The 25,169-nt window shown below is 45.6% G+C and overlaps 1 protein-coding gene across 1 annotated transcript in view; it reads left to right on the forward strand.

Annotated features, from left to right (window-relative positions):
• The window catches only part of ASPM (assembly factor for spindle microtubules), a 453,390-nt gene that overhangs the window by 235,017 nt on the left and 193,204 nt on the right, over positions 1-25,169 (forward strand). Inside the window, exons 18-19 of the mRNA XM_078644067.1 lie at positions 10,777-10,971; positions 19,710-24,773. Of these exons, the coding sequence (XP_078500193.1) occupies positions 10,777-10,971; positions 19,710-24,773 (5,259 nt within the window). The remainder of the gene's footprint in view (positions 1-10,776; positions 10,972-19,709; positions 24,774-25,169) is intronic.

Below are 25,169 nucleotides of genomic sequence, written 5' to 3' on the forward strand. Positions count from 1 at the left end.
CGGGTCGCACCAGACACTTCCGGTCACACAAACGAAGAGTTGCAGAATTCTTACCTCCTTGGAAATGAGGCACACCGTCCGGTGTACGTCTATTTTGGCCACACCAGACAGCTACAGGTACTCACACAATCGAAGAGTTGCAAATTCTATACCTCTGTGGAAATGAGGCATGACGTCCTGTGCACGTCGATATTTGTCACACCAGACCATTCCGGGGATAGACAGACACACGCACACTCACCTCCTAGAATGAAGGACTACTATGGTTACGCCCCCACCTCCAAGGGTTACAACCTGTGAATCGGACACTGCACGCAATGAGCATGCATTCGGCGTGTCACATGAGAGATGTGGCATGATAGATAAAGTGGGCCTCAGTGGGCTTTGCAGCCGGTAAATTCGGCCACCTCCAACTAAACACTTGTGTGTGCCAGTGTCCCCCCGATGCAGGGGCCACGCGCCTTCGATGTGGGACAAACTTCGGGCTCCGCACCAGGCGATCCTGTCTCCAGGAACACTTCTTAGTTCTACGCTGCGCAAGCAGCTGGTATCCAGCAGATGATGTGGGTACTTGAGAGGGTCCGCGCTTCAGGTGTCACAGGTGGCTGGTGTGAGTCCCTCTTAGGAGATCTTTGATTTCCCTTAGACCTCTGAGAGAACAGGGGACAACCTTGACAAGCCCTTGAGGCTGTGAAATGCAGATCTTAATATTTAGTGGGGCCACGATCTGGTTCCAGAGGCCAAGAGTCAAAGCCTCCTCCCACATTCTCTGCAGCCAAGCCTGCTAATGGCAGACGTCGGTCGTTCCAATTGAATGCCCAGTGTTTTATAGCTTTCGCTGGGGAATGCCCAGATGTGCTTTCCCAACCTCCAGTGTAGACTGGAGCAAAGCACCAAGGAATCCAAAGAGTTTAGAGCGTAGAAATGCCAGTTTCTAGTAGTGACATTTCTACGTGAATCACGACAAAGCCACCTTGACGATTGGCAAGTGGTTGTTGCTGCGAAACCAGTTATCTGAAGCATCACAAGGCTACTCCAGTGCAATCCACTTAGTGTTATATCAACCTTTTCCTCATGTTAGCTTATGGGAAGAGCCAACCTCATAGGTACTGAAAACACACATGGGTATTCCTATCTACCTTGGCAGGGGACACTTGTTTACCTGCCCTGTCTCTCACCTATCACTTGCTTCACCCCTTAGGACATACCCTCAGGGTACTCAGATGGAAGTGAATGGTCCTCTCAGGATGGCTAGTGACTTAAACAGACCAGTCTGAGTAAGCGTGCAATTGCACGCATCAGCCTGCAATGGCAGGCTGGACACATAGTTGAGACCCGCTCGGTGCAAAGTGCACCTAAGCCTGCAATGGCAGACCAGATCCGAATTTTGGGAGCACTATTGGGGCGAATGTGCACATCAGCCTGCATTGTCAGGTGGGACACGCATTCACAGAAAACATTGGTGATAGGGTGTTGAAAATGGCCCTTTTTGCAGAGTTATCCCCAAACTTTTTGCTTCTTCCTTCTATTTTTTTTTTCTGACCTGTTGTTGTTGGCTATTGGACTCTGGACACTTTACCACTGCTGATCAGTGCTAAAGTGTATATGCTCCCAGTGTAAATTGATATTGTGATTGGTTCTCCCTGATTGGCATATTTGTTTTACCAGTAGGTCCCTAGTAAAGTGCACTGAGTGTGCCCAGGCTGGTAAATCAAATGCTACTAGTGGGCTTGCAGCGCTGATTGTGCCCACATAAGTAGCACAGAAAAGAGGTCTCAGGCCTGCCACCGCGGTCCCTTTGTGCAGTTTGTTAACTGCCATGTCGACTTGGCAAGTGCACCCACTTGCCAGGCCCTACCCTTCCCTTTTTTTTTTATATTTCTTTTTATTAAATCATAAAACACACATACAAATCAAAAAATAGAATCTCAGGGGAGCCAAAACATTTCAATACTTTGGTGCAAGAAAAAAAGGAGTACATTGTCACATAAAAATCTCAGGGGTCATTGGTGTCGGGCACATCTTCATCAAGGCTAGGCTCAGGGGGGGCCCACACATCACCCCTGTAACTGTTCCATGGTCCCCAAATCTTCCCCCACGTACGAGGGCACCCTCTGGCCACGTATACCGACTTTTCACGCACCATACACCAGTCCAGGTCCTCCGCCCATTTGGTGACCACTGGCGTCTGGTTGGCGCCCCAGAGCTGAGCGATGTTGCGCTTGGCAACCATGTTCGCCAACGTCACCCACTGTTTCTGGGGCTCATTCAAATCAGACGGTTCCCAAACATTCAACAAACAACGCCGAGCCTCGGTTCTTATTTCGGTGCCCAACGCCTGGCTCAGCTCCACATGTATGGTCGACCAGAAGTCCTGCACTCGCTCACAATGCCACAGTATATGCATTAGGGTTACCATCCTCCGCACATCCCCTGCGGCACGCACCACTATCGGCACGTCCCATACGAACCAGACGCGGCCCCGTAATATATGCTCTATGCAAGATTTTCAGCTGAACCAACCTCAGCCGCATCTGAATTGCCACCTGCTTGGGGGAGGCCACCGCTGCTATCCAGTCCTCATCATCCAGTTCCAATCCATCCTCACACCACTGGGCCCTGATCTTCCGCAGTGGATCCTCTGAATGATTCACCAACTTACGGTATATCAGGGAAATCGTCTTTTCAGGGATATGTCCATCTAACACTCGGTCCTCCAGAGGCGAAGCCTCCGGAAGAACCATACCTTTAGGGAGATGTGTATCTAATGAGTGTCGCACCTGTAGGTATCAAAAATATTCGTTTTGGTGTAGTTGGTACTGGGCCACCAAGGACTCAAACGTGTGGACTGCGCCCTTCTTCCAAACATCCCCAATCTTCACTATGCCAATCAGGTCCCACTTGTCAAAGCCCTTCGACTTCCACATACTGCCCAACTTCTCGGAGTTCAATAAATGGGTGGCTAGTGTAAGTCTACCCTCCCACCCCAAACATTTATTAGCAATATGCCAGACACGGACCACGTGGTCAGTGGGGCCCGTCAACGGGAATCTACGCGGCCTAGAGTATAGAGCCCCCTCCAACGAACCACCCGTCGCCTGACCCCGATCCATTGCATAACCAGGGATACCATATATTATGTTGTTCACTGCAGCTAGATGTCAGGACCAGTAATACTTGCGAATGTCTGGGAGCCCAATTCCCCCATCGTACCAAGGAAGGGTCAACTTGCTGTAAGCCATTCGAGCACTGCCCCCCCCCCCCCCCCCCCCAGAGAAGCCGTCTCTGAAGGGATTCTATCTCTCTGAAATAGGCCGCCGGAACCAGGTCCATCGAATTCTGCAATGCATACAAATACCGAGGAAGTGCCATCATCTTCAACAAAACCGCCCTCCCTAACAGAGAAAGCGGAAGGGACCTCCAACGCTCCACATCTGCCCTGCACCTAGTCAATGGAGCGACCAAGTTCTTTTCATACCGCAGCTGCGGGTCTAGCGTCACGTAGAGCCTAGGTATCGAAATCCCACTGTTTCTAACCGCACCGGACAAGACTGCGGAATCACCGGAGGGTCTCCTGCCACTACAAACATCACCGATTTATCCCAGTTGATGACTAGATCAGAATATCTACCAAAAATGGCTAAGACATCCAGGAAGACCCCGAACGACTCCCTAGGTCTAGTAAGGTATAGCAAAACATAATCTGCGTAAAGCGAAATCTTGTCTTCCCATTCCGACGTCCAACGCAAACCCCGAATCGACCTGTCCCAACGCACCCATGCAGCCAGTGGCTCCTTAGCAAGCGCAAACAACAGGGGGGACAGCGGACATCCTTGTCTCGTCCCCCTCCCGAGCTGAAAATCGCAGGACGTGCAATTGTTGACTATTATTCTAGCCAAGGGCTTGGAGTACAACAGGCGAACCCATCCAATAAATTCACTGCCGAACCCCATCTTCCCCAAGACCGCAAACAAATACTGCCATTCCACTCGATCAAAGACCATCGACGCATCCAAAGAGACCAGCATTGTCTGTTCATGTATCTTCGAGGCACCTCCCAGGACTCCCTGCAGCCGCCGCAGACTCAACGCCGTGTTTCGATGCAGCATAAATCCGGACTGATCCGGGTGAATCAAAGTCGTGATCACCTTGACAAGTCTAGTTGCCAAGAGCTTCGCGAGGATTTTAGGTTCCGCGTTCAACAGCGATATAGGCCTGTACGAAGAACACTGCGTCTTGAGTTTGCCCTCCTTGTATAAAACCACCACATTAGCAATACACTGATCGTACGGGAGCTCTCCCACATCCCTACTCTCCAGGATCATATCACGCACATATGGGGCCAGCTTGTTAGCATTCAACTTGTACAATTCAATGGTGATCCCATTCGGACCAGTCGCCTTGCCCGATTTAACCTGCCTAATCGCTTGGGCCACTTCATCGTCCGTGAACGTGGAGTCAAGGTAATCTCTATGGTCCTCCGACAGACAAGGCATGGCTATGTCCCTGATCATGTTTTTCACCTCCGAATAAGTACTCCCTGCCGTATACACCACCTGATAATAATCGGCGAACTCGTCCACTATCTCTTGAGGGTCTGTTAGAAAACGTGACAACTTATCTTCCAACTCCGGCACCAATATCGAGGTCCGATCCCCTCTCTCAAGCCAGACAATTAGTTTACTGGCCTCGTCCCCGTGCTCTGCACAGCTGCTTGTGTAGCCACTGCCTTACTGCGTACTAATACACGATATTCCTCCTCACGGAGGCGTACCTGATGCAGGTCCTCCGGAGCCCTTGACTCATTGAATTTCTCTTCTAAACTCTGAATTTCTGCCTCCAACCGGACCACATCTGCCAGCGCCCTCTTCTTCCCGGCAACCAGGGACAAAACTTCCCCTCTCGCCACTGTCTTATATGCCTCCCACAGTGTCCGCGCCGACTCAACGGAGCCAGCATTCTCTTGGAAATATCTATTGGGCATACGGAGGACATCTTTTGTAATGACCGTGTTTTTCAGTTGCCACGCGCTGATAGGAGCTACCCTGCCAGCCGCCGGCAAATCCAAACGAATGACCAGCCACAACGGGGAGTGATCAGAAATACCCCTCCCCAGATAGCGCGCTTCACAAATCTTAAACGTCATCCCGGCGGGGAGGAATGCATAATCTAGCCGAGAAAGACTACCATGAGCCGCAGAGACATGAGAGTAGTGAACGGACGTCGGGTAGCGTGCACGCCATCCATCAACCAAACCCATCGACGCTAGGAAGTCCGGCAGCCACCACTGCGATGGGCAGAGCACCCGAGGAGGGCGGCGATCCAATTCCCCATCCAGCACAGACTTAAAGTCCCCACCAATCAACAGGTCCCCCAAAGGAAGCGAAAGAAAAACATTCCCCAGATCACGATAAGTTTCAGTTTGTAATCCCGGCGGCACATACACAGACAACAAAGTCACAGTTCGGCCCCCAACCAATCCCGAGACTCCAACATATCTCCCCCTCTGGTTGACCCAAGTGTGTTGCACCGACAGTGGAAAGGAGTTCTTGACAAAGATCCCCACTCCTCTCGACCCGGTTGTGAAACCTGCGTGCACTACCAACTTATAGCCCCCCCCCCCCTGTGGAGAGCCAAACATGTATTCCCAACCAGATGTGTCTCCTGGAGAAGCACTATGTCCGGGCCATGTCTCCTAACAAGCTGGTTCACCATCCCTCTCTTGATCTTGTCCCCCAGGCCATTAACATTCCAACTCAGTACCCTCATTCCAGACCCCTGTGAACTACGTGTCTCCGCACCTGCACAGTTCAAAATACAATAGCATGGCGGTTCCTGAGATCAAAAAACAAAAAGTAAAGAAGAAGAAAAAACACACACTCACCATCTCACCCAAACCCCCACCCTCCACCCTGCACCCGGCCTTTGCCAAACCCCAACTCGCAATGTGCCTGTCGCCCGTCACTCAAACTAACCCCTATCTAAATATAGATTTGAGGAGGAGTGGAGTCCAGGATCCCACCATCCCGCCATAATCAACACTGGCAGCAAAGTCAATCAGGATGTTTTTTAAGCAACAGTATCCCCCTTTCTCCCCCCCCCCGCCAGCCCCACGACTCCACGCCCCAACTACCCCGAAAATGTCACTGGTCTTCCGTCTCCTTGCCATCGCGCTCCTGAGACTCCGCCTGAGTCGGTAGTCCATCGACCCAGTCCGACGCCGCGTCCGGGTTATCAAAGAACCAAGTCTTTCCATGCACCTCCACTCGAAGCTTTGCTGGATACATCAAGGCATACTTATACCCCTTAGCTCGCAGTCGCTGTTTGACTCCCTGGAAACTCTGCCGCTGCTTCTGGACCTTCTGGGTGAAATCAGGATAAAAGTTCAGTGACGAGTTCTCAAATTGCAGAGGTCCTTGCGACCTGGAGGCCTGGAGGATAGTATCTCTGTCTCTAAAGTTAAGGAGTCGCACAATCATTGGCCGAGGAGTAGCACCCAGACACGGTCTCCCCCCTGGGACCCTGTGTGCCCTCTCGACCGTAAAGAAGGAACTTAGGCCTTTAGGCTGCAAATGTTTGGTGATTAAGTCCTCCACAATTGGGGCTTGTACCTCGTCATTCTCCGGAACTCCGGTCAGACGGACATTGTTCCTTCTGACTCTTCCTTCATACTCATCCAGTTGCCGACCCTGTACCTCTCCAGCCGTTCTCAAGTTGCACACTTCCCGCTGGAGCTCCACCACATCGTCCGCCAGGCTCGCCGTCTTTGTCTATGGACTTCACCTTCTCATTCGTTTTGGTGAGATCCGCCCGGATCAGGTTGACCTCAATGGTCACGGTGTCCAGTTTGTGGTCCAAAGACTGTATCTGTTGGCCAAGGGAAGTGCGAACTCCTTCAATGGCCGCCATCACACCGGGCAGGGTGCAGTGTATGTGAAAGGTCGGACATGTACTGGTGTGTAACATGTCCTTATTATGAAATACTGCCAATTTCGTTTTTCACTGTTGAAAGGCTATCTTGCCCCATAGGACAGAATGGGGACTGCTTTGTGTAACGTTTTACAAGCATATCGTCGCATAGGGATACGATGGAAAAATTGAGTTTAGTGTCCCTGAACTCCGGATTTAATAACGCATTTTAGTAAAATTGTTTTTTAAATTGAGTGTTTGAAAATACCACTTTTTAGAAAGTGGCTATTTTCTTGTTCAACCATCCTGTGTGCCTCTGCCTGATTGTGGATTGCCTGTCGAGCTTTGGAGTGTCAGGGGCTGGGGAGGTGCAGTGGCTCCAGGAGTCTGGATGAGTCCACATTAGGCTGAATAGGCCTGATCTGCATTTGGGGTGGTAGGAGAAGTAGTTCCTCTACCTGAATAAGGCTGTGCCTGCCTTCCATAGTGCTGGCTCTGCCTCCCTGTGGTGTGTCTGGAGCCAAGGCTCACATTGACAATGGATGTTGTTGTGCACTTGCAGAGTGCCCCCAGAACTGCTTTGAACTGGACTCAGAGCCCCTTGCACAAAGAGAACAAAGACATTTTTTGAGGTATGAGTATCAGACACAAAACCCAAGACTTTAGATCATTCCTGGAATTCAAGAGGAACCTTTGCCAAGGAGAAGAGCTGGAGAGAGACTCAGGAGAAGTACTGCCCTTGCTGTGTATCTGGGGGTGGCCTGCAGTTGCTGTTTCTGCCAAGGAAAGGAGAAGGACTTTGCTGTGTGATGTGTCCCCTGCTTGAAGGAGATCTCAAAGGGCCTGAAGTGAGCTGGCCTCCTGTTCAGAAGTCTCAGGGACACAAAGACGTCATCCCTACTGCTCCTCTGAACTCTGCTGCTGTCATTTCTAGCCTGCCAAGAGGTTCCTGTACCAGTTTTAGGACTCTGGAGGTTCTTGTTGCGGTTTGGGAGCTGGAAGAAGAAGAAACGTGAAGAACTGCTAAAATCAACGCATCGCTCTTCTTGCTGCTGTTTTCTCGAAGCATCTCCACGGCGCGAGGAGAATTTTCAGGCATCGCCGTGCCGCTGCGAAAACAGTTACAGCGCCACTCGCCGCTGCTAGAATTGACACATCGATGGATCGTGGCTGAAGAGGACAGACGCAGCGCAGCTCGACACCGCCGCATCGATCGCCGATGCATCTCCACGCATCATACCTGTGCGGCACGCTTTCCTGACACATCATCTACAAACCGGAACCATCACGAAGAATCGATGCATCACTCCCCATACAGACCGGATTCAGTGCAACTCGTCCTTTGCGTGTCGCACAACTGTTGCATCACCTCCCCAAGTTCTCAGGAGTGTCGCATCTCTTCGTTTTCCGTCTGTGGCTGTTTGGCTTTTGGAACTTTGACGCATCTACAGGTACTTTGGTGAAAATTCACGCATCTATAGTTTTCTATGGTACAAATTCTTGAAGCCTTTTGAAAGTCGTATTTTTAACTGTGTATGTTGGATTTTTGTCGTTTTGGTCTTGTTTAGTTTAGATAAAGATAATTAAGTTTTCTACACTGGTGTGGTGCCCATTTGAGGTGTTTTCACTGTGTTACTGTGAGCGTTGGCACAAATACTTCACTCATTGCTTTTGGGATAAGCCTGTCTGCTCATGCCAAGCTACAGAGGGGGGGGAGCAGGGGTTATCTAAAGAGTGTATCCCCCTTACCCTGAGTAGAAGCAAGGGTCCCTAATTGACAAAGATACCTACCTCTGCCAATTAGAGACCCCCCTGGGACCAGCCTGCACTGGCAGGCTGGACCCAAGTCTTAAAACACAATAGGGGCGATATGTGCACACCGATGGCCATGACCGACTTTTTTGAAATCTCAGGTGAGCAACACTTCCTAACGTGCATCGTAAGGGCACGCACACTTTCACACTGCACTTACAGTGGGGAAGTGCCCCAGCCCCTCCGATCTTAACCAGAGAATCGGCCACACCCAGGAAATGCCCCTTAGGGCGAGCAGACCCGCTAGGTAGGGAGAACCCACATGGGAGTTCATCCCTACTCGGACAGTGCACATGCAGATGTACCTGCCAGGCCAATCACCTACCCCGGTTTGGTGGTCCCCTCAAGGTTGGCTGCTGAGTGAGACCGGCCAAACTGAGTATGAGACATTTCTGACAGATTATTCAGTTGGGCGGCACAATCCGTATAGCATCCCCCTATTAGCCAGGGTCGCACCCGCCCTGGGTATGTGGTGTACTTTTTTACGGGTCATTCAACAGTACGACACCCAACCCAGTCAAGTGAGCACACTATCTTGACTTGCAGGAATGGCATGCGTACTTTCCTGCTGCAGTACATTGGAAAAGTGCCCAGAGTACTCTGGTCAGGAAAAGAGAGTTGGCAAACACTAGGAGAACAAAATACAAAGTTTAGGGAAATCCACCCAAGAAGGGCCTGGTCCATCACCAATTATTTTCTTTTATCCGTTTGGTTTGTTCATCGTAATACAGTATTGACTTCAATCCCATCTTGGTGGTTTTGTCTAAAGTTCTGCCTCTTGCTGTTTCTCCATCTTAGTAAGCATCTTAGATTAGTACAAGGGTTTCTGATTGATACTTTCAACTACATCTACCTACCCTTTTGTTCTGTCCCAAAGCAGTATCCACCCAGCGGTTGTAGTTAACTAATCTAGAGGTACAATGGCAAACAGAGCTAACTATAGAGAAAGATAGCAATATATTAATAGATGTGACAGGTAAATTTGCAAGTCTACGTTTTTAATACAAATCTGGTTGTACAAATTAGATATTGTAAGTATGAGAAAACGTAATGCACATGTTTCAGCAGCGGGTCAGAGTTATCATCACTAACTTGCAAGAAAGGTTCCCCCTCCCTCCCCTCTTACTGGCTTAACAATGGATTTGTAGAGGTTATGAGCTTGTTGGTACATTGTGGAGGGTCACGCAAAAGTGGTCACTGATCTTCTGGGGTTTGGTCTCTACTACGAATAGCTCTTCCAGTCAGCCCCCAACCACCCCGGCCCCCCTCACCTCAATACTCTGAAATCATATTGGCCCAGAAAGAGACTGACTTATCTAACTACTTGTCCCTTTCTGTTTTCCCCGACACCATAGTACTAATGGGAGTATGAGACTCCTCAACGGTCCCTTTCTAGTAGTTCTTCACTAAATGACATTGAAAAAGTCCCTGTATAGAAGGAAAGCATCTGTCTTCAAAAGCATCAAGGTCATTTGATAAAGGTCCTGTCAGACCATTTTTAGAGGACGTTGAGGAAAAGGGTACTTTCGCCTTAAAGATGCATGAAAGGTGAAGAAAAGGTGCATTTGGGGAACTGTTCAATCATATGTCTGCATGCCTGGCTAAATCAATTCATACAGAGAGTTGACTTAATTGCTGCATTGTTGCCAGTATCTAGAGGATAAGGACCAACTTAGCAAGTGTTTTTTGACATTCTTAACTTTGCAGAGTAGCTGCATGTATATTTTTCAATGGCTAAAATGCCCTAAGTATTTCCTGGTTCAGTCCATTGCCCAATACAACAACATATCTTCTCCTAATACGTTTTTGGGAGGTGGGTGAGGGGGTTAATTTGGTCAGTTTTTGTAAATGGTAGTAGGTTGATTCCATCTGATCCTTCTGTATCCTTTCCCTTTTTTAAATGTTACTGAAAACAAAACTAAGCAAGTTATTTATATTAATAACAAATATTTTCAACTTTTGCCACTAGGTGAGGAAATGAGTCTTGATAATTGTTTACAGACCAACTTGCATGTTTACTTTAGAACTCATTACACATTTATTTTGTTTTTGTAGAAGAAAAACCAAGCCGCTCTCAAAATTCAAGCATTGGTAACTGGATTTCTGATTCGACGCCGATTCAAGAAAATATGTTCTGCAGTTCTCGTCCTTCAGAAAAACTGGAAGCGGTTTCTGGCACAGAAACGAGCTTGTGAATTGAAACTGGAAAAGCTGAAAATCATTCAGTGTAATGCAGCTAATGTGATTCAGGTAGTTTTTGATGACACCATATTGAAAATGCAGACCTGCCATTCTCATGCTACTATATCGTTAAAACATTTTATTCAATGTCTGTACTTTTCACCATGAAAAAACACAATCTTTGTGTAAACCTGATCTACATGTGGCTTGACTCTTTTCAGTGAAAATATAGTTCAGGATTTGTCTTTGTTATCAGGCAATTGACTGTTACTCCTTGTATTGCATTTATTTGACAAACGAGCATTGTCCGAACACTCTGTCTCGCTTTGCCAATGCTGTTAGGGTACTGAGGTTGGCTTTTCTGATGCTTTTAGAATTGTTTACAACAAGGGGTGGTGATGGACAGAGTCTCTGAATTAAGCAGAGTACTCTCACCCAGTCAAGAGATCAGGGCTAAATCCAGCACCGTTTTTTAGCTCATTGCACCATCCCAGTTTCAGAACCTGGCTGTATGCAAATTAGTCTGTCCCTGGCCCAGTGCATCATGGGAATAGGGCAGACCAGACTACAAATGCCAATTCTTACACTGGGAAGGAAACAAGCTTCCGGGGACCGGTTTCTGGCATTACAGCCGTCTTCGGCCCGGCTTGCTTGAATCCTGATGGTGCAATGAGCAAGGGACTCACATCTGAGTATACCCTTCCACGCTTAGGGTGGACAAAATTATTTACAACAAGGGGTGGTGATGGACAGAGTCTCTGAATTAAGCAGAGTACTCTCACCCAGTCAAGAGATCAGGGCTAAATCCAGCACCGTTTTTTAGCTCATTGCACCATCCCAGTTTCAGAACCTGGCTGTATGCAAATTAGTCTGTCCCTGGCCCAGTGCATCATGGGAATAGGGCAGACCAGACTACAAAAGACAATTCTTACCTTGCTCATTGCACCATCAGGATTCAAGCAAGCCGGGCCGAAGACGGCTGTAATGCCAGAAACCGGTCCCCGGAAGCTTGTTTCCTTCCCAGTGCAACCCCTTGTTGTAAATGCTTTTAGAATTGTGCCAGTACTGGCAAAGGTAGTAACGACCACCTGTCCGGTTTAACATGTTTATCATATACATTAAGGTGTCCTCCATGTGATGTGATAATGAAACAAACCGGGTCTGGCGTGTGGCACAGTAAGGCTGCGCCAATTCAAGTAACAAACAAAACACTTTGCCAGTACTGTGCAATTTTTTACAATTTTTAGTTGAAGAGCTACTAATTGCTCTCCCGACAATGACCACTCTTTCAGTCCAACCAATTTATGAAAACATAGTTCTTTATTTTTTATTTATTTTGAACTGTTTTTTAGGTATTTATTTAGAAAAAATTCATGTATTTTGCAGTGTTTATTCTGCAATATTTTTCGAGTACATCAATGTAATTGATACAGAGGAGGAACAGAAAATTACACGCAGGAAATGGTAAATCAATTGATTGTACAAAAATTTAGACAATTAACACAACACATAGACACTGGACAACATTGAACACTCATGGATATCTAAGGGAGGTTGGGGCGGTGGGGGTTGGTGGTATTTCTCTCGAACTGTTTGTCATGGAACAGTAGATTTTAACTTAATTAAATGTACAATTTGACTTATTTAAACTCAAATCATAATTAAATCTAGCTGGATAATTGCTTTCATTAACCACAGTAAAAGACAATCCAAGTTAGGCCACCTAACCACAAGCGCCTCAATTGGTCGACGCGTTTCGAATCCTAAAGCTTTAATTAGGATTCTCTTCAGGACCAAAACAAAATCAATCTGTGGAAAAACAAAATAAAAAGCAAACTGTCAGTGGAAGACAGAGAGACTCTCAACTTTCATTCAGCGTCCAGAGCACACTCAAAAAGTTACCTGTCAGTGAATTAGTTTGGGTACGATGATGAGCTGAAAAATCAAAGAACATTTATATTCAAAACCCTGTTTGATGTTGGGTTTACTACACATCATATTACGAAAATCTAGTGTACTCACTATAGTGTGATAGTATCAAACACCTCGTGGGGGCGTCCAAACTGGCGAGGGATCCATTCCTTATATTGTTTAACCTCAATTCGGGATCTGACCTTTAGACTTGATCTAGAAAATAGAGAGAAAACAAACCGCTCTCAGTGCGCTATTTGGGGCTCAACCCTGGTGGTGCTGCGAGCGGCAGCATTGTTGCACCGCATTGTAACTAATAACCGGATTGTCGCTCTGCCCGACGTTCCTAACTTCCTGACTAAACGAGGATCTTTTTACCGAAAAGCGGCTCCAGCACGGATTGCAAAGGCCGCTGCCCTGGCTTCTGGGCGGTTTATTAGTTACCTGAGATCGTTCGTTTTGTTCCTCCACTGGGTCGCGGTCGATAATGCACGCGATGGTGGTTTTCACAGGGTGTTGGTGTTTTGAAGTCAGAGTGATTTCCGGGTTCCTGCTCTATGAATCATGGGAGTTGTAGTTTAGGTGGTATGACTCATGGGAATTGTAGTTTCTGAGGGATGATCTACCAAACCCTTGGAGCGAGCGCTGCAAAAAAATGCGAACAGGGGAAGGGGCACAGGGTTGGATGCCAGCGGGTATTTGTTCGATTCATCAGAGGTTGAATTCACTTGATTGGTAGAGCGCCCATAGCGAATGTAACCTTACAGGCTATAAAGTTCCGACATTTCATTCAGACCTTGTGTGGTCGTGTTAAATTTCAAAATTAACATGGCCTCTCTTTGGCGTAGTTTGGCCTCTACATCTCCGCCTCTTGGGTCATTGTCAATTTTGGATATTATGGTCCATTTTAGATCTTGTTCCCCATGTTGCTCATCGAGCCAATGTTGGACCAATGGGGCGGTCACCACTTTTTTCTTTATCCGAGACTTATGTTGAGACATCCTTTGTCTAGTCTCTTGCGTTGTCTTCCCTATGTACAATTTGTCGCAGGGACATAGGATCCCGTACACAACATTCTTGGATTTACAGTTCGTGAATTGTTCGTGCTTCCAAGATATTCCTGCATGTTGGAACAGATCCCCTTCTATGGTAGTTGAACAGCAAAGGCAAGTGCCACATTTATGGTGGCCAGTGATGGGTGGAAGATTCACATATTCCCGAACTGTCAATGGCTTTTGTTTTGGTATTGCTGCTCTCACGATGTAATTGGCGATGCTCTTGTCCTTTTTATATGCAAAAAGGGGGCTTTCTGTGAATTGACTGTTGAGGTCTTTGAGCAAATGCCAATTTTGATGGATCAGTTTTTTAAGCATATTTGATGATGGACAATATGTCGAAACACAGACCACGCGTTGTTGTTGATGTTTTTTTCTTCTCTCAAGTAGATCCTCTCGTGGAGTCCACCATGCTCGTTTGATTGCTTGTTTTAATAGTTTAGCTGGATAGCCACGGACAAGAAGTTTCTCTTTTAGGACCTCCGCGTGTTCCATAAATTCATCTTTAAAGGTGCAGTTTCTGCGGATGCGCAGAAACTGCCCTACTGGGAGGTTTTGCTTAAGGCTTCTCGGGTGGTTACTTGAGAAATCCAGTGCCTTATTGCGGTCTGTGTCTTTCTTGAACAGGGTAGTGACTAGTTGTCCATTTGCACAATATACCTCTACATCCAAAAAGGACATTCTGGTGCTCGAGGTCTGCAGCGTGAATTTTATGTCATTCGTCCTGTCATTTATCCAAGTATGAAATTGGTTTAATTGTTCTGATGTTCCTGACCATGTGAAAAAGATATCGTCGATGTATCTTACCCAGCCTCCTATCCATTGGAGAAATGGGTTGTTGTTATAAATGTACCTTTCTTCGTATTCACTCATATAGAGGATCGCCAATTCCGGGGCAAAAGGACAGCCCATGGCGACTCCTTTGGTCTGAAAGTAGAAATCATCGCCGAACTTAAAGTAGTTTTTTGTTAGAGCTACCTTTGCGAGTTGTAATATGAATTCTGTTGGTATTTTTGAAGGCTGAACCCGTTTCTCTAAGAAGATCTCCAGGACCTCCAATGCCTGATCTTGGGGAATTTGTGTGTAGAGTGAGACTATATCCATACTCACTAACAGGTCTTGGTTCTCATTGTATGGTATTTGCTCCAATTTTCTCAAAAAGTCTGTGGTGTCCAAAAGAAAAGATTTGACCGTCAGTGTAAAAGGTTTCAAAAAGAAGTCTATAAATTTCGAGACCGGTTCGAACAGTGAGTCGCATCCAGAAATTATAGGTCGTCCAGGAGGATTTTTTTCGTTTTTGTGTACCTTTGGAAGTACATAAAACAATGGGATCCGTGGGTGTTTGTTGGATAGAAAATTGAATTCATTTTTTCCAAGGAAACCTTGTTCAAGTCCATTGTTTAGAATCTGACTTAATTCTTTCTTAAAGTACCCAAGGAGGTAACATACTTTGAAAAAACCATACTTTCAGCTTTGGCTGCACAAGAAAAGAAGAGGAATGGATATACCAAATCCAACTTGTCACAGGAACAGAAATCGGCCTTGCAATCTATCAAACAAAACGAAAACATTATAGTAAAGCAAGCCGATAAAGGTGGGTCGATAGTAGTTTGGGGAACAAATGAATACATCTCGGAAGTGACCAAACAACTATCAGATCCGAACTGTTACCGGAAAATCAACAAGGACCCAACTCTGGAACTACAGAAAGAATTAAGTCAGATTCTAAACAATGGACTTGAACAAGGTTTCCTTGGAAAAAATGAATTCAATTTTCTATCCAACAAACACCCACGGATCCCATTGTTTTATGTACTTCCAAAGGTACACAAAAACGAAAAAAATCCTCCTGCGACTCACTGTTCGAACCGGTCTCGAAATTTATAGACTTCTTTTTGAAACCTTTTACACTGACGGTCAAATCTTTTCTTTTGGACACCACAGACTTTTTGAGAAAATTGGAGCAAATACCATACAATGAGAACCAAGACCTGTTAGTGAGTATGGATATAGTCTCACTCTACACACAAATTCCCCAAGATCAGGCATTGGAGGTCCTGGAGATCTTCTTAGAGAAACGGGTTCAGCCTTCAAAAATACCAACAGAATTCATATTACAACTCGCAAAGGTAGCTCTAACAAAAAACTACTTTAAGTTCGGCGATGATTTCTACTTTCAGACCAAAGGAGTCGCCATGGGCTGTCCTTTTGCCCCGGAATTGGCGATCCTCTATATGAGTGAATACGAAGAAAGGTACATTTATAACAACAACCCATTTCTCCAATGGATAGGAGGCTGGGTAAGATACATCGACGATATCTTTTTCACATGGTCAGGAACATCAGAACAATTAAACCAATTTCATACTTGGATAAATGACAGGACGAATGACATAAAATTCACGCTGCAGACCTCGAGCACCAGAATGTCCTTTTTGGATGTAGAGGTATATTGTGCAAATGGACAACTAGTCACTACCCTGTTCAAGAAAGACACAGACCGCAATAAGGCACTGGATTTCTCAAGTAACCACCCGAGAAGCCTTAAGCAAAACCTCCCAGTAGGGCAGTTTCTGCGCATCCGCAGAAACTGCACCTTTAAAGATGAATTTATGGAACACGCGGAGGTCCTAAAAGAGAAACTTCTTGTCCGTGGCTATCCAGCTAAACTATTAAAACAAGCAATCAAACGAGCATGGTGGACTCCACGAGAGGATCTACTTGAGAGAAGAAAAAAACATCAACAACAACGCGTGGTCTGTGTTTCGACATATTGTCCATCATCAAATATGCTTAAAAAACTGATCCATCAAAATTGGCATTTGCTCAAAGACCTCAACAGTCAATTCACAGAAAGCCCCCTTTTTGCATATAAAAAGGACAAGAGCATCGCCAATTACATCGTGAGAGCAGCAATACCAAAACAAAAGCCATTGACAGTTCGGGAATATGTGAATCTTCCACCCATCACTGGCCACCATAAATGTGGCACTTGCCTTTGCTGTTCAACTACCATAGAAGGGGATCTGTTCCAACATGCAGGAATATCTTGGAAGCACGAACAATTCACGAACTGTAAATCCAAGAATGTTGTGTACGGGATCCTATGTCCCTGCGACAAATTGTACATAGGGAAGACAACGCAAGAGACTAGACAAAGGATGTCTCAACATAAGTCTCGGATAAAGAAAAAAGTGGTGACCGCCCCATTGGTCCAACATTGGCTCGATGAGCAACATGGGGAACAAGATCTAAAATGGACCATAATATCCAAAATTGACAATGACCCAAGAGGCGGAGATGTAGAGGCCAAACTACGCCAAAGAGAGGCCATGTTAATTTTGAAATTTAACACGACCACACAAGGTCTGAATGAAATGTCGGAACTTTATAGCCTGTAAGGTTACATTCGCTATGGGCGCTCTACCAATCAAGTGAATTCAACCTCTGATGAATCGAACAAATACCCGCTGGCATCCAACCCTGTGCCCCTTCCCCTGTTCGCATTTTTTTGCAGCGCTCGCTCCAAGGGTTTGGTAGATCATCCCTCAGAAACTACAATTCCCATGAGTCATACCACCTAAACTACAACTCCCATGATTCATAGAGCAGGAACCCGGAAATCACTCTGACTTCAAAACACCAACACCCTGTGAAAACCACCATCGCGTGCATTATCGACCGCGACCCAGTGGAGGAACAAAACGAACGATCTCAGGTAACTAATAAACCGCCCAGAAGCCAGGGCAGCGGCCTTTGCAATCCGTGCTGGAGCCGCTTTTCGGTAAAAAGATCCTCGTTTAGTCAGGAAGTTAGGAACGTCGGGCAGAGCGACAATCCGGTTATTAGTTACAATGCGGTGCAACAATGCTGCCGCTCGCAGCACCACCAGGGTTGAGCCCCAAATAGCGCACTGAGAGCGGTTTGTTTTCTCTCTATTTTCTAGATCAAGTCTAAAGGTCAGATCCCGAATTGAGGTTAAACAATATAAGGAATGGATCCCTCGCCAGTTTGGACGCCCCCACGAGGTGTTTGATACTATCACACTATAGTGAGTACACTAGATTTTCGTAATATGATGTGTAGTAAACCCAACATCAAACAGGGTTTTGAATATAAATGTTCTTTGATTTTTCAGCTCATCATCGTACCCAAACTAATTCACTGACAGGTAACTTTTTGAGTGTGCTCTGGACGCTGAATGAAAGTTGAGAGTCTCTCTGTCTTCCACTGACAGTTTGCTTTTTATTTTGTTTTTCCACAGATTGATTTTGTTTTGGTCCTGAAGAGAATCCTAATTAAAGCTTTAGGATTCGAAACGCGTCGACCAATTGAGGCGCTTGTGGTTAGGTGGCCTAACTTGGATTGTCTTTTACTGTGGTTAATGAAAGCAATTATCCAGCTAGATTTAATTATGATTTGAGTTTAAATAAGTCAAATTGTACATTTAATTAAGTTAAAATCTACTGTTCCATGACAAACAGTTTGAGAGAAATACCACCAACCCCCACCGCCCCAACCTCCCTTAGATATCCATGAGTGTTCAATGTTGTCCAGTGTCTATGTGTTGTGTTAATTGTCTAAATTTTTGTACAATCAATTGATTTACCATTTCCTGCGTGTAATTTTCTGTTCCTCCTCTGTATCAATTACATTGATGTACTCGAAAAATATTGCAGAATAAACACTGCAAAATACATGAATTTTTTCTAAATAAATACCTAAAAAACAGTTCAAAATAAATAAAAAATAAAGAACTATGTTTTCATAAATTGGTTGGACTGAAAGAGTGGTCATTGTCGGGAGAGCAATTAGTAGCTCTTCAACTAAAAATTGTAAAAAATTGCACAGTACTGGCAAAGTTTTTTTTTTTTTCTCCATGTGATGTGAGGCAATGTGACAGCCATCTTGTAATTATAGAAAATGTTTTTATATTTTCAAGATGCTCGCCACGTTGTGTCAAGCCCCTTTGCATCACACAACTCGAGAACCATCCTGAAAATGTAAATATGTAATTTCCTTTGCTTGTAAAATGGCCGCATGGTATGTAGTCACATAACATGGCTGCCGTCTTGAAGATATAGCAAATACACTTTCAAGATTATTCATCACCGCTAATGGCTTTGCCAGTGCTGGCATAATTTTATAAATATCCAGCATTTGCAAAGACTAGTGATTGCCAGCGATGAGCAGTATGTGGGCAAATGGGGAGGGGAAGGAAAGCTGGGAAGAGGCAATAGAGTGTGTGATGTCGAGCAGCAGCAGTGGTCAGTGTTGAACAATCCGAGGTTGGCTAGCAGGAGCGAGAAAGGCTAAGGAAAATTGAGTGAGCAAAAGATCAGGAACATGCCGTATCTACAGAGACAGCAGAGGTAAAGTGAGGGCTGCAATGCTGGAACTGAAATGAAAAAAAGACAAATAAATGAAATAGTTCCTAAATGTGAACACCAAAAGGTTATAACTCATACTATCAAAAATGAGAGTAAAGAAGATATGTTCGATGGGTGAGCACGCATAAGAATGAGGAAAACCATCCACATAGGAGGGAAGTGAGATAAACAACACAGCCATCCTGTCTTAAAAAGGGTCAGACCCTAACCCTATTGTATGTATTATTGTATACAGGGCTGTCTGCAAATGACAGCTTAAGTCGTCTGTATCGAGACAGCAAACATTTATATATAATGCTTAGTTTTTCTCTTGTATGATTTGAGACCTTTTATCACTGCTCATGCTTGATTTAATATGTACACCTTAGTGTTTCCCTATTTTTGTAACAGTTTAGTAATTGAAGACAGGGAGCGATATGTGCAAATAAATTGAGTCCTATCTCTCTTTCAGGCTCATTGGCGACTTTATTCTGCAAGACGATGGTACCTACAGTTAAGATATTCTGCCATTCGAATGCAAGCAAGGATAAGAACAAAGATTGCTGTGCGTTCCTATGAACGCATTATTCGTGCCACGTTGACAATTCAGAGATATGTTCGTGCATGGCTGTTGGCTAAGCAGGAGAGACAGAGGTACCGGACACTCCAGTCATCGACTCTGATAATTCAGGCTGCATTCAGACGTTGGAAACAACGCAACCTCTTGAAGCAAACAAGGGCTACCCTTGTACTGCAAGCTGCCTTCAGAAAATGGAGAGTCAAAAAAGCTACCCTCAAGGAAAAGGCTGCAGTTTGCATACAAGCCTGGTATCGAATGCATTCAAAGCGAAAATGGTACCTGCAACTTAGGCAGAGTGTAATCAGAATCCAGGCCTGCTTCAGATGCTTGAGTGACAAACGAGCATACAAAACTAAAAAGGGGCACATAATTACACTCCAGCGGTACTGCAAAGCATACCTGCAAGGGAAGTTTGAACGACAGGAGTATTTGAGGAAACGCACTGCAGTTATACGTCTGCAAACTGCATTTAGAGCGATGAAAGCCCGCCAACTGCTGAAGCAAATCCGAGCAGCCTGCCTTCTTCAGTCATACTGGCGAATGAGGCGAGAGAGGCAACGCTTCTTACATGTGAAATCATGCGTCATCTTGTTACAAGCTCATGTAAGGAAGTGGCAACAGCAGCGTAGATACAAAAAATATAAACATGCTGCCAGAGTGATCCAAACTCGATACAGAGGGCACCTTGCTACCAAACGAGCTGTGTTGCTATACAGCAGAATATATTCTGCTGTTGTGGTGTTGCAAACTGCTTACAGAAACATGCGATCCAAGAAAGAGGCACGTATGTTCAGATCTGCAGTAACTATTCAAGCCTTTTATCGTGCCTACATAACCAGTAAAAAGTTTCAAAAGTTGAAGCGTGCCATCACGAGAATTCAAGCTAATGTGAGGATGAGGCAAGCTCAACATCATTACAGAGCTCTGAAGAAAGCGGTGCTCTTTGTCCAAAGACATTACCGCTCAAAGAGGTGTATCATGCAGCATAAAGCAGAATTTACAAGCAAGCGGGAAGCTTGTATTCGCTTGCAGGCTGCATTGAGGGGACATTTGATCAGGAAACAAATGCACCAGTGGAAGAAAGCAGCAACTGTCCTACAAGCCCAATATAGGATGTTCCAGCAAAGACAGTACTATCTCACACTCCGCAGTGCAGCAGTTGTGATCCAACGTCATTTTGCTGCATATCGTGCACAGGTTTACCAGAGGAAGAAGTATTTGAAACTAAAAACATCTGCAGTTTGCATACAAGCAGCATACCGGGGGTATAGAGCACGGAAAGCCCTTAAAAGGCAATTCAGTGCAGCACTAAAAATACAAACTGTTTTTAGAGCTTACTCTGCTCGGAAAAATTATCTCTTAACCATGACAGCATGCCTTACAATTCAGAAGTTTACTAGGGCCTACATAATTTCTAAAAGACAGCGACTGCATTTCTTGAAGGAGAGGAAGGCTGCAGTGTGCCTACAATCAGCTTACCGTGGCTGGGTTGTCCGTAGGCAAATCCAAAAGCAACATATTGCTGCTGTTGTGCTTCAATCCTCCTACAGAAAGGTTGTGGCTCAAAAACGGTTCAGACAAGTAAGAAAGGCTGCATTGACTGTCCAGCAACATTATCGAGCATACTCTATTGGAAAGAAGCAACACTCGCTGTATTCAAAACTGAAATCTGCCACCATTACTTTACAAGCGGCATGGCGTGGCCGGACTACTAGACTGCAAGCTCACAAACTCAAAGTAGCAGCTACAACTATTCAATCCGCTTATAAGGCCTTTTCACTCCGGAGGCGGTATGTTGCATGCAGAGGAGCAGCAGTTACACTACAGCGATGGTATCGTGCTGCCATCCATACAAAAGTACTACGTTGGCATTATCTTTATCTACGTTGGGCAGTTATCACACTGCAGGCTGGATTTCGAGGTATGAGGGTCCGAAGACAAATGAAACAGTTGCACCAGGCAGCCACTACCATTCAGTCAGCATTTCGGAGGCATCAGAATTATGTTGCTTACAGCAGAATGAAAATGGCAGCAACGATCATCCAAATAAGGTACAAAGCAACCTGTCGGTGCAGAGATGTTCGTTCAGAGTATCTTGAGTTGAAGAGAGCCACTGTTACACTTCAAGCCGCCTGCCGAGGGGCATTAGTGAGACTGGAACTGAAGCGCATGCACAGAGCTGCAATCCAAATACAGGCACATTTTCGGATGTACTTGCAGAGAAGATACTACAAAAACCTAGTCCTGGCTACCAAATCCATGCAGCTAATTTACCGTGCATGCAGAGCCCGAAATAGGCAAGTAAGAAAATACCAAGCTCTCAAGAACGCTGTTGTCTGTATTCAGTCCGCCTATCGTGGCTTGCAAACCAGGAGGTACATGCATAGGAGGGATGTTGCAGCAACCATTATTCAGCAAAGATTCAGGTGTTATTTAGAAAGAGAGCGGTTTCTTTCGGTGAAGAAAGCTGCTGTTGTGATTCAGCAAACATTTCGGTTAATAAGGCTTGGAAGACATCAACGAAAACACTACATTTCCCTTCGTGAAGCTGCCATTACTCTTCAGGCTTGTTGCAGAGGGTGGAAAGTACGGAAGAACCTTCAGTTGAGACATAGAGCTGCCAGTGTTATTCAGGCATCATTCAGAATGTACATACTCAATCTGCGCTTCCGAGCTACAAAGCTGGCTGCCATTACTATACAGCGCCATTACAGAGCTTACAGGTTGGCAATCTATGAAAGGGAAAGCTTTCTGAAACAGCGGTGCTCTGTTGTGGTTCTCCAGGCTGCTTACCGGGGTATGAAAACTAGGCAATCCCTGAAGGTGATGAACAAGGCTGCCACAGTAATTCAAGCCAAATACAGAATGAGCAGATACAAGAGCCGATATAGGAAAATTCATTGGGCTACCAAAGTGATTCAGGAAAGGTTCAGAGCAAAGGGACAGAGAGATGTGGCAGTTAAAAACTATTGCACAGTCAAGAAAGCAGCATGCTGCCTCCAGGCTGCCTTCCGGGGCATGAGACTCAGAAAACAACTTCAAGGAATGCACAAAGCTGCAAAAACTATCCAAAGACATTTTAAAGCCTTTTTAGAGCACAGAAGGTTTCTAAAGCTCAAGCATGCCTGTGTGGCTATTCAGAGAAGATACCGGGCATTAATCGTGGGAAGGCAGCAGCGCCAGCAGTACCTTTCTCTTTGCAAAGCGGTTATTCTTGTACAGGCTGTCTACCATGGTTCAAAGGTAAGACGAGAGCTCCACAAGATGCACCAAGCAGCTACCACTCTCCAGTCTGCATTCAGGATGCACAGAGCGCGTGTTAGGTACCAAACAATGAAAATGTCCGCCAGCGTCATACAGAGCTACTACCGCGCTCACACTGAAGGCCAAAAGCAGAGAGCCTATTACATGGACCTTCGAAAGTCAGTGGTAGTCCTTCAGGCAGCATACCGAGGCATGAAAGTTAGAGAAAATGTAAAACGCATGCATGCAGCGGCAACAGTGTTGCAATCTCATTACCTCATGCACAGACAGCGGGTTTGTTACAAGAAGACCTGCTGGGCTGCTACAATCCTCCAGCAGACGTACAGAGCAAAAACAGCAAGAGATTCTGCAAGGCAGCAGTACCTGCAACTGAAAGGTGCCACTCTGTGCATTCAGGCTTCCTTCCGGGGCATGATGGTGAGACAGCAACTTCGAGAAATGCATAATGCTGCTGTGGTCATTCAAAAGCGTTTTAAATGTCGTTCACAACAAAGACGATACCTTGCACTTCGAGCTGCTGTAACAGTCTGCCAGCAAAAATACAGAGCGTTATTAGCTGCGAAACAGCAACAGCAAAACTTTGTTTGCCTCCGAGAAGCTGTTGTTCACATCCAGTCTGCCTACAGAGGTTTCAAGGTAAGGCAGGAGGTCCAGCAAATGCACACAGCTGCCACCACAATTCAGTCCGCATTCAGAATGCACCGTGTTCGGGCCCAGTATGAGGAGAAAAAAAAGGCCTCTTGCATCATACAGGTGTTTTATAGATCCTACATGAAAGGGAAACATGAGCGTGAGGAATATTTGGTCCTTCGCAAATCTGTGGTGGTCATTCAGGCTGCTTACCGCCGACTGACCGTCTTAAGGCACATGAAAAGGTTACACACCGCTGCAACAGTAATACAGTCCCAATATCGCATGCACAGACAATGCAAGCTATATAGGCAAATGTGCTGGGCAGTCCAAGTGTTTGAGAAGAGATATCAAGCAAAGCTAGTGAGAGATTCTGCAGTTCACCACTACAGGTTGACAAAAAAAGCCATCCTCTGCATTCAGACTGCTTTCCGCGCAATGAAAGCTAGACAGCTGGCCAAGAAAGTGGTAGCTGCTCGGCGCATCCAATCGGTTTTACGAATGCATGCATCAAGGAAAAGGTTTCTTCAGAAAAAGACTGCCTCCGTGGTCATTCAGTCTGCTTTTAGAGGATATGTTACCAGAACCCGATTCAAAGCAATAGTTGTATCAGCAGTTTTAATCCAAAGATGGTACAGAGCTTGCCGCTTGAGTCATCTTCAGAGACACCAATATCTTTTGCTAAAAAAGTCGGCAGTCACTGTCCAGTCTGCGTTCCGAGGGCTAGTGGCTCGAAGAATGGCTAAAGAAAAACGAGCTGTAAGGAAAATTCAGGCCTACCTACATATGAAGATGTATCGAAGAAAGTTCATTAAACTCAGGAACTCTGCGTGTACCATTCAAGCGTATTACCGGATGTACAGATCACAAAGGCAGTATAGGAAGTGCAGAGAAGCTGCACTAGTGCTACAAACTCAGTACAGGGCACGCTTGGCAATGAAACGTCAACGAGAGGCTTTCTTGTGCACGTTGGCAAATGTCATCACCGTCCAAGCAGCTGTGAGGCGATTCATTGAACAAAAGAGGTTTCAGAAGATAAAAACAAGTGCAATGCAAATTCAGGTAAGGATTGGAATTCAGCCAAGTTTTGAAAAATATCTAAAACATATATCATTACCTGCCATGGTTATGCAATAATCATAATAGATGGTGCCTAACTTTTATTAGGTCTCGCCTAATGACTGCTTTAATTGTAACTGTGTGAGAGCTGTAGTCATCACTGAATACCCCCAGTCGCCCACAACATAAATATACAATTATCAAGAGTCTTTTGGACAATCCATTTCAGCCATTGGCTACTGTGGTTCAGCTGGCGTTAGGCATTGGCTCACAGGGCTGTTCCATCATCTGCATTTGAAACTGTCCATGGCATTTTGCGGACGTGAAGATCCAAAAATTAGTTCACCTACTTGTTTTCACACATGCACATTCTGGCTACCCAATCTTTCCCTCAAATCC

Source organism: Lissotriton helveticus, chromosome 1_1 (genome assembly GCF_964261635.1).
Source record: "Lissotriton helveticus chromosome 1_1, aLisHel1.1, whole genome shotgun sequence".
NCBI classification, from domain to species: domain Eukaryota; kingdom Metazoa; phylum Chordata; class Amphibia; order Caudata; family Salamandridae; genus Lissotriton; species Lissotriton helveticus.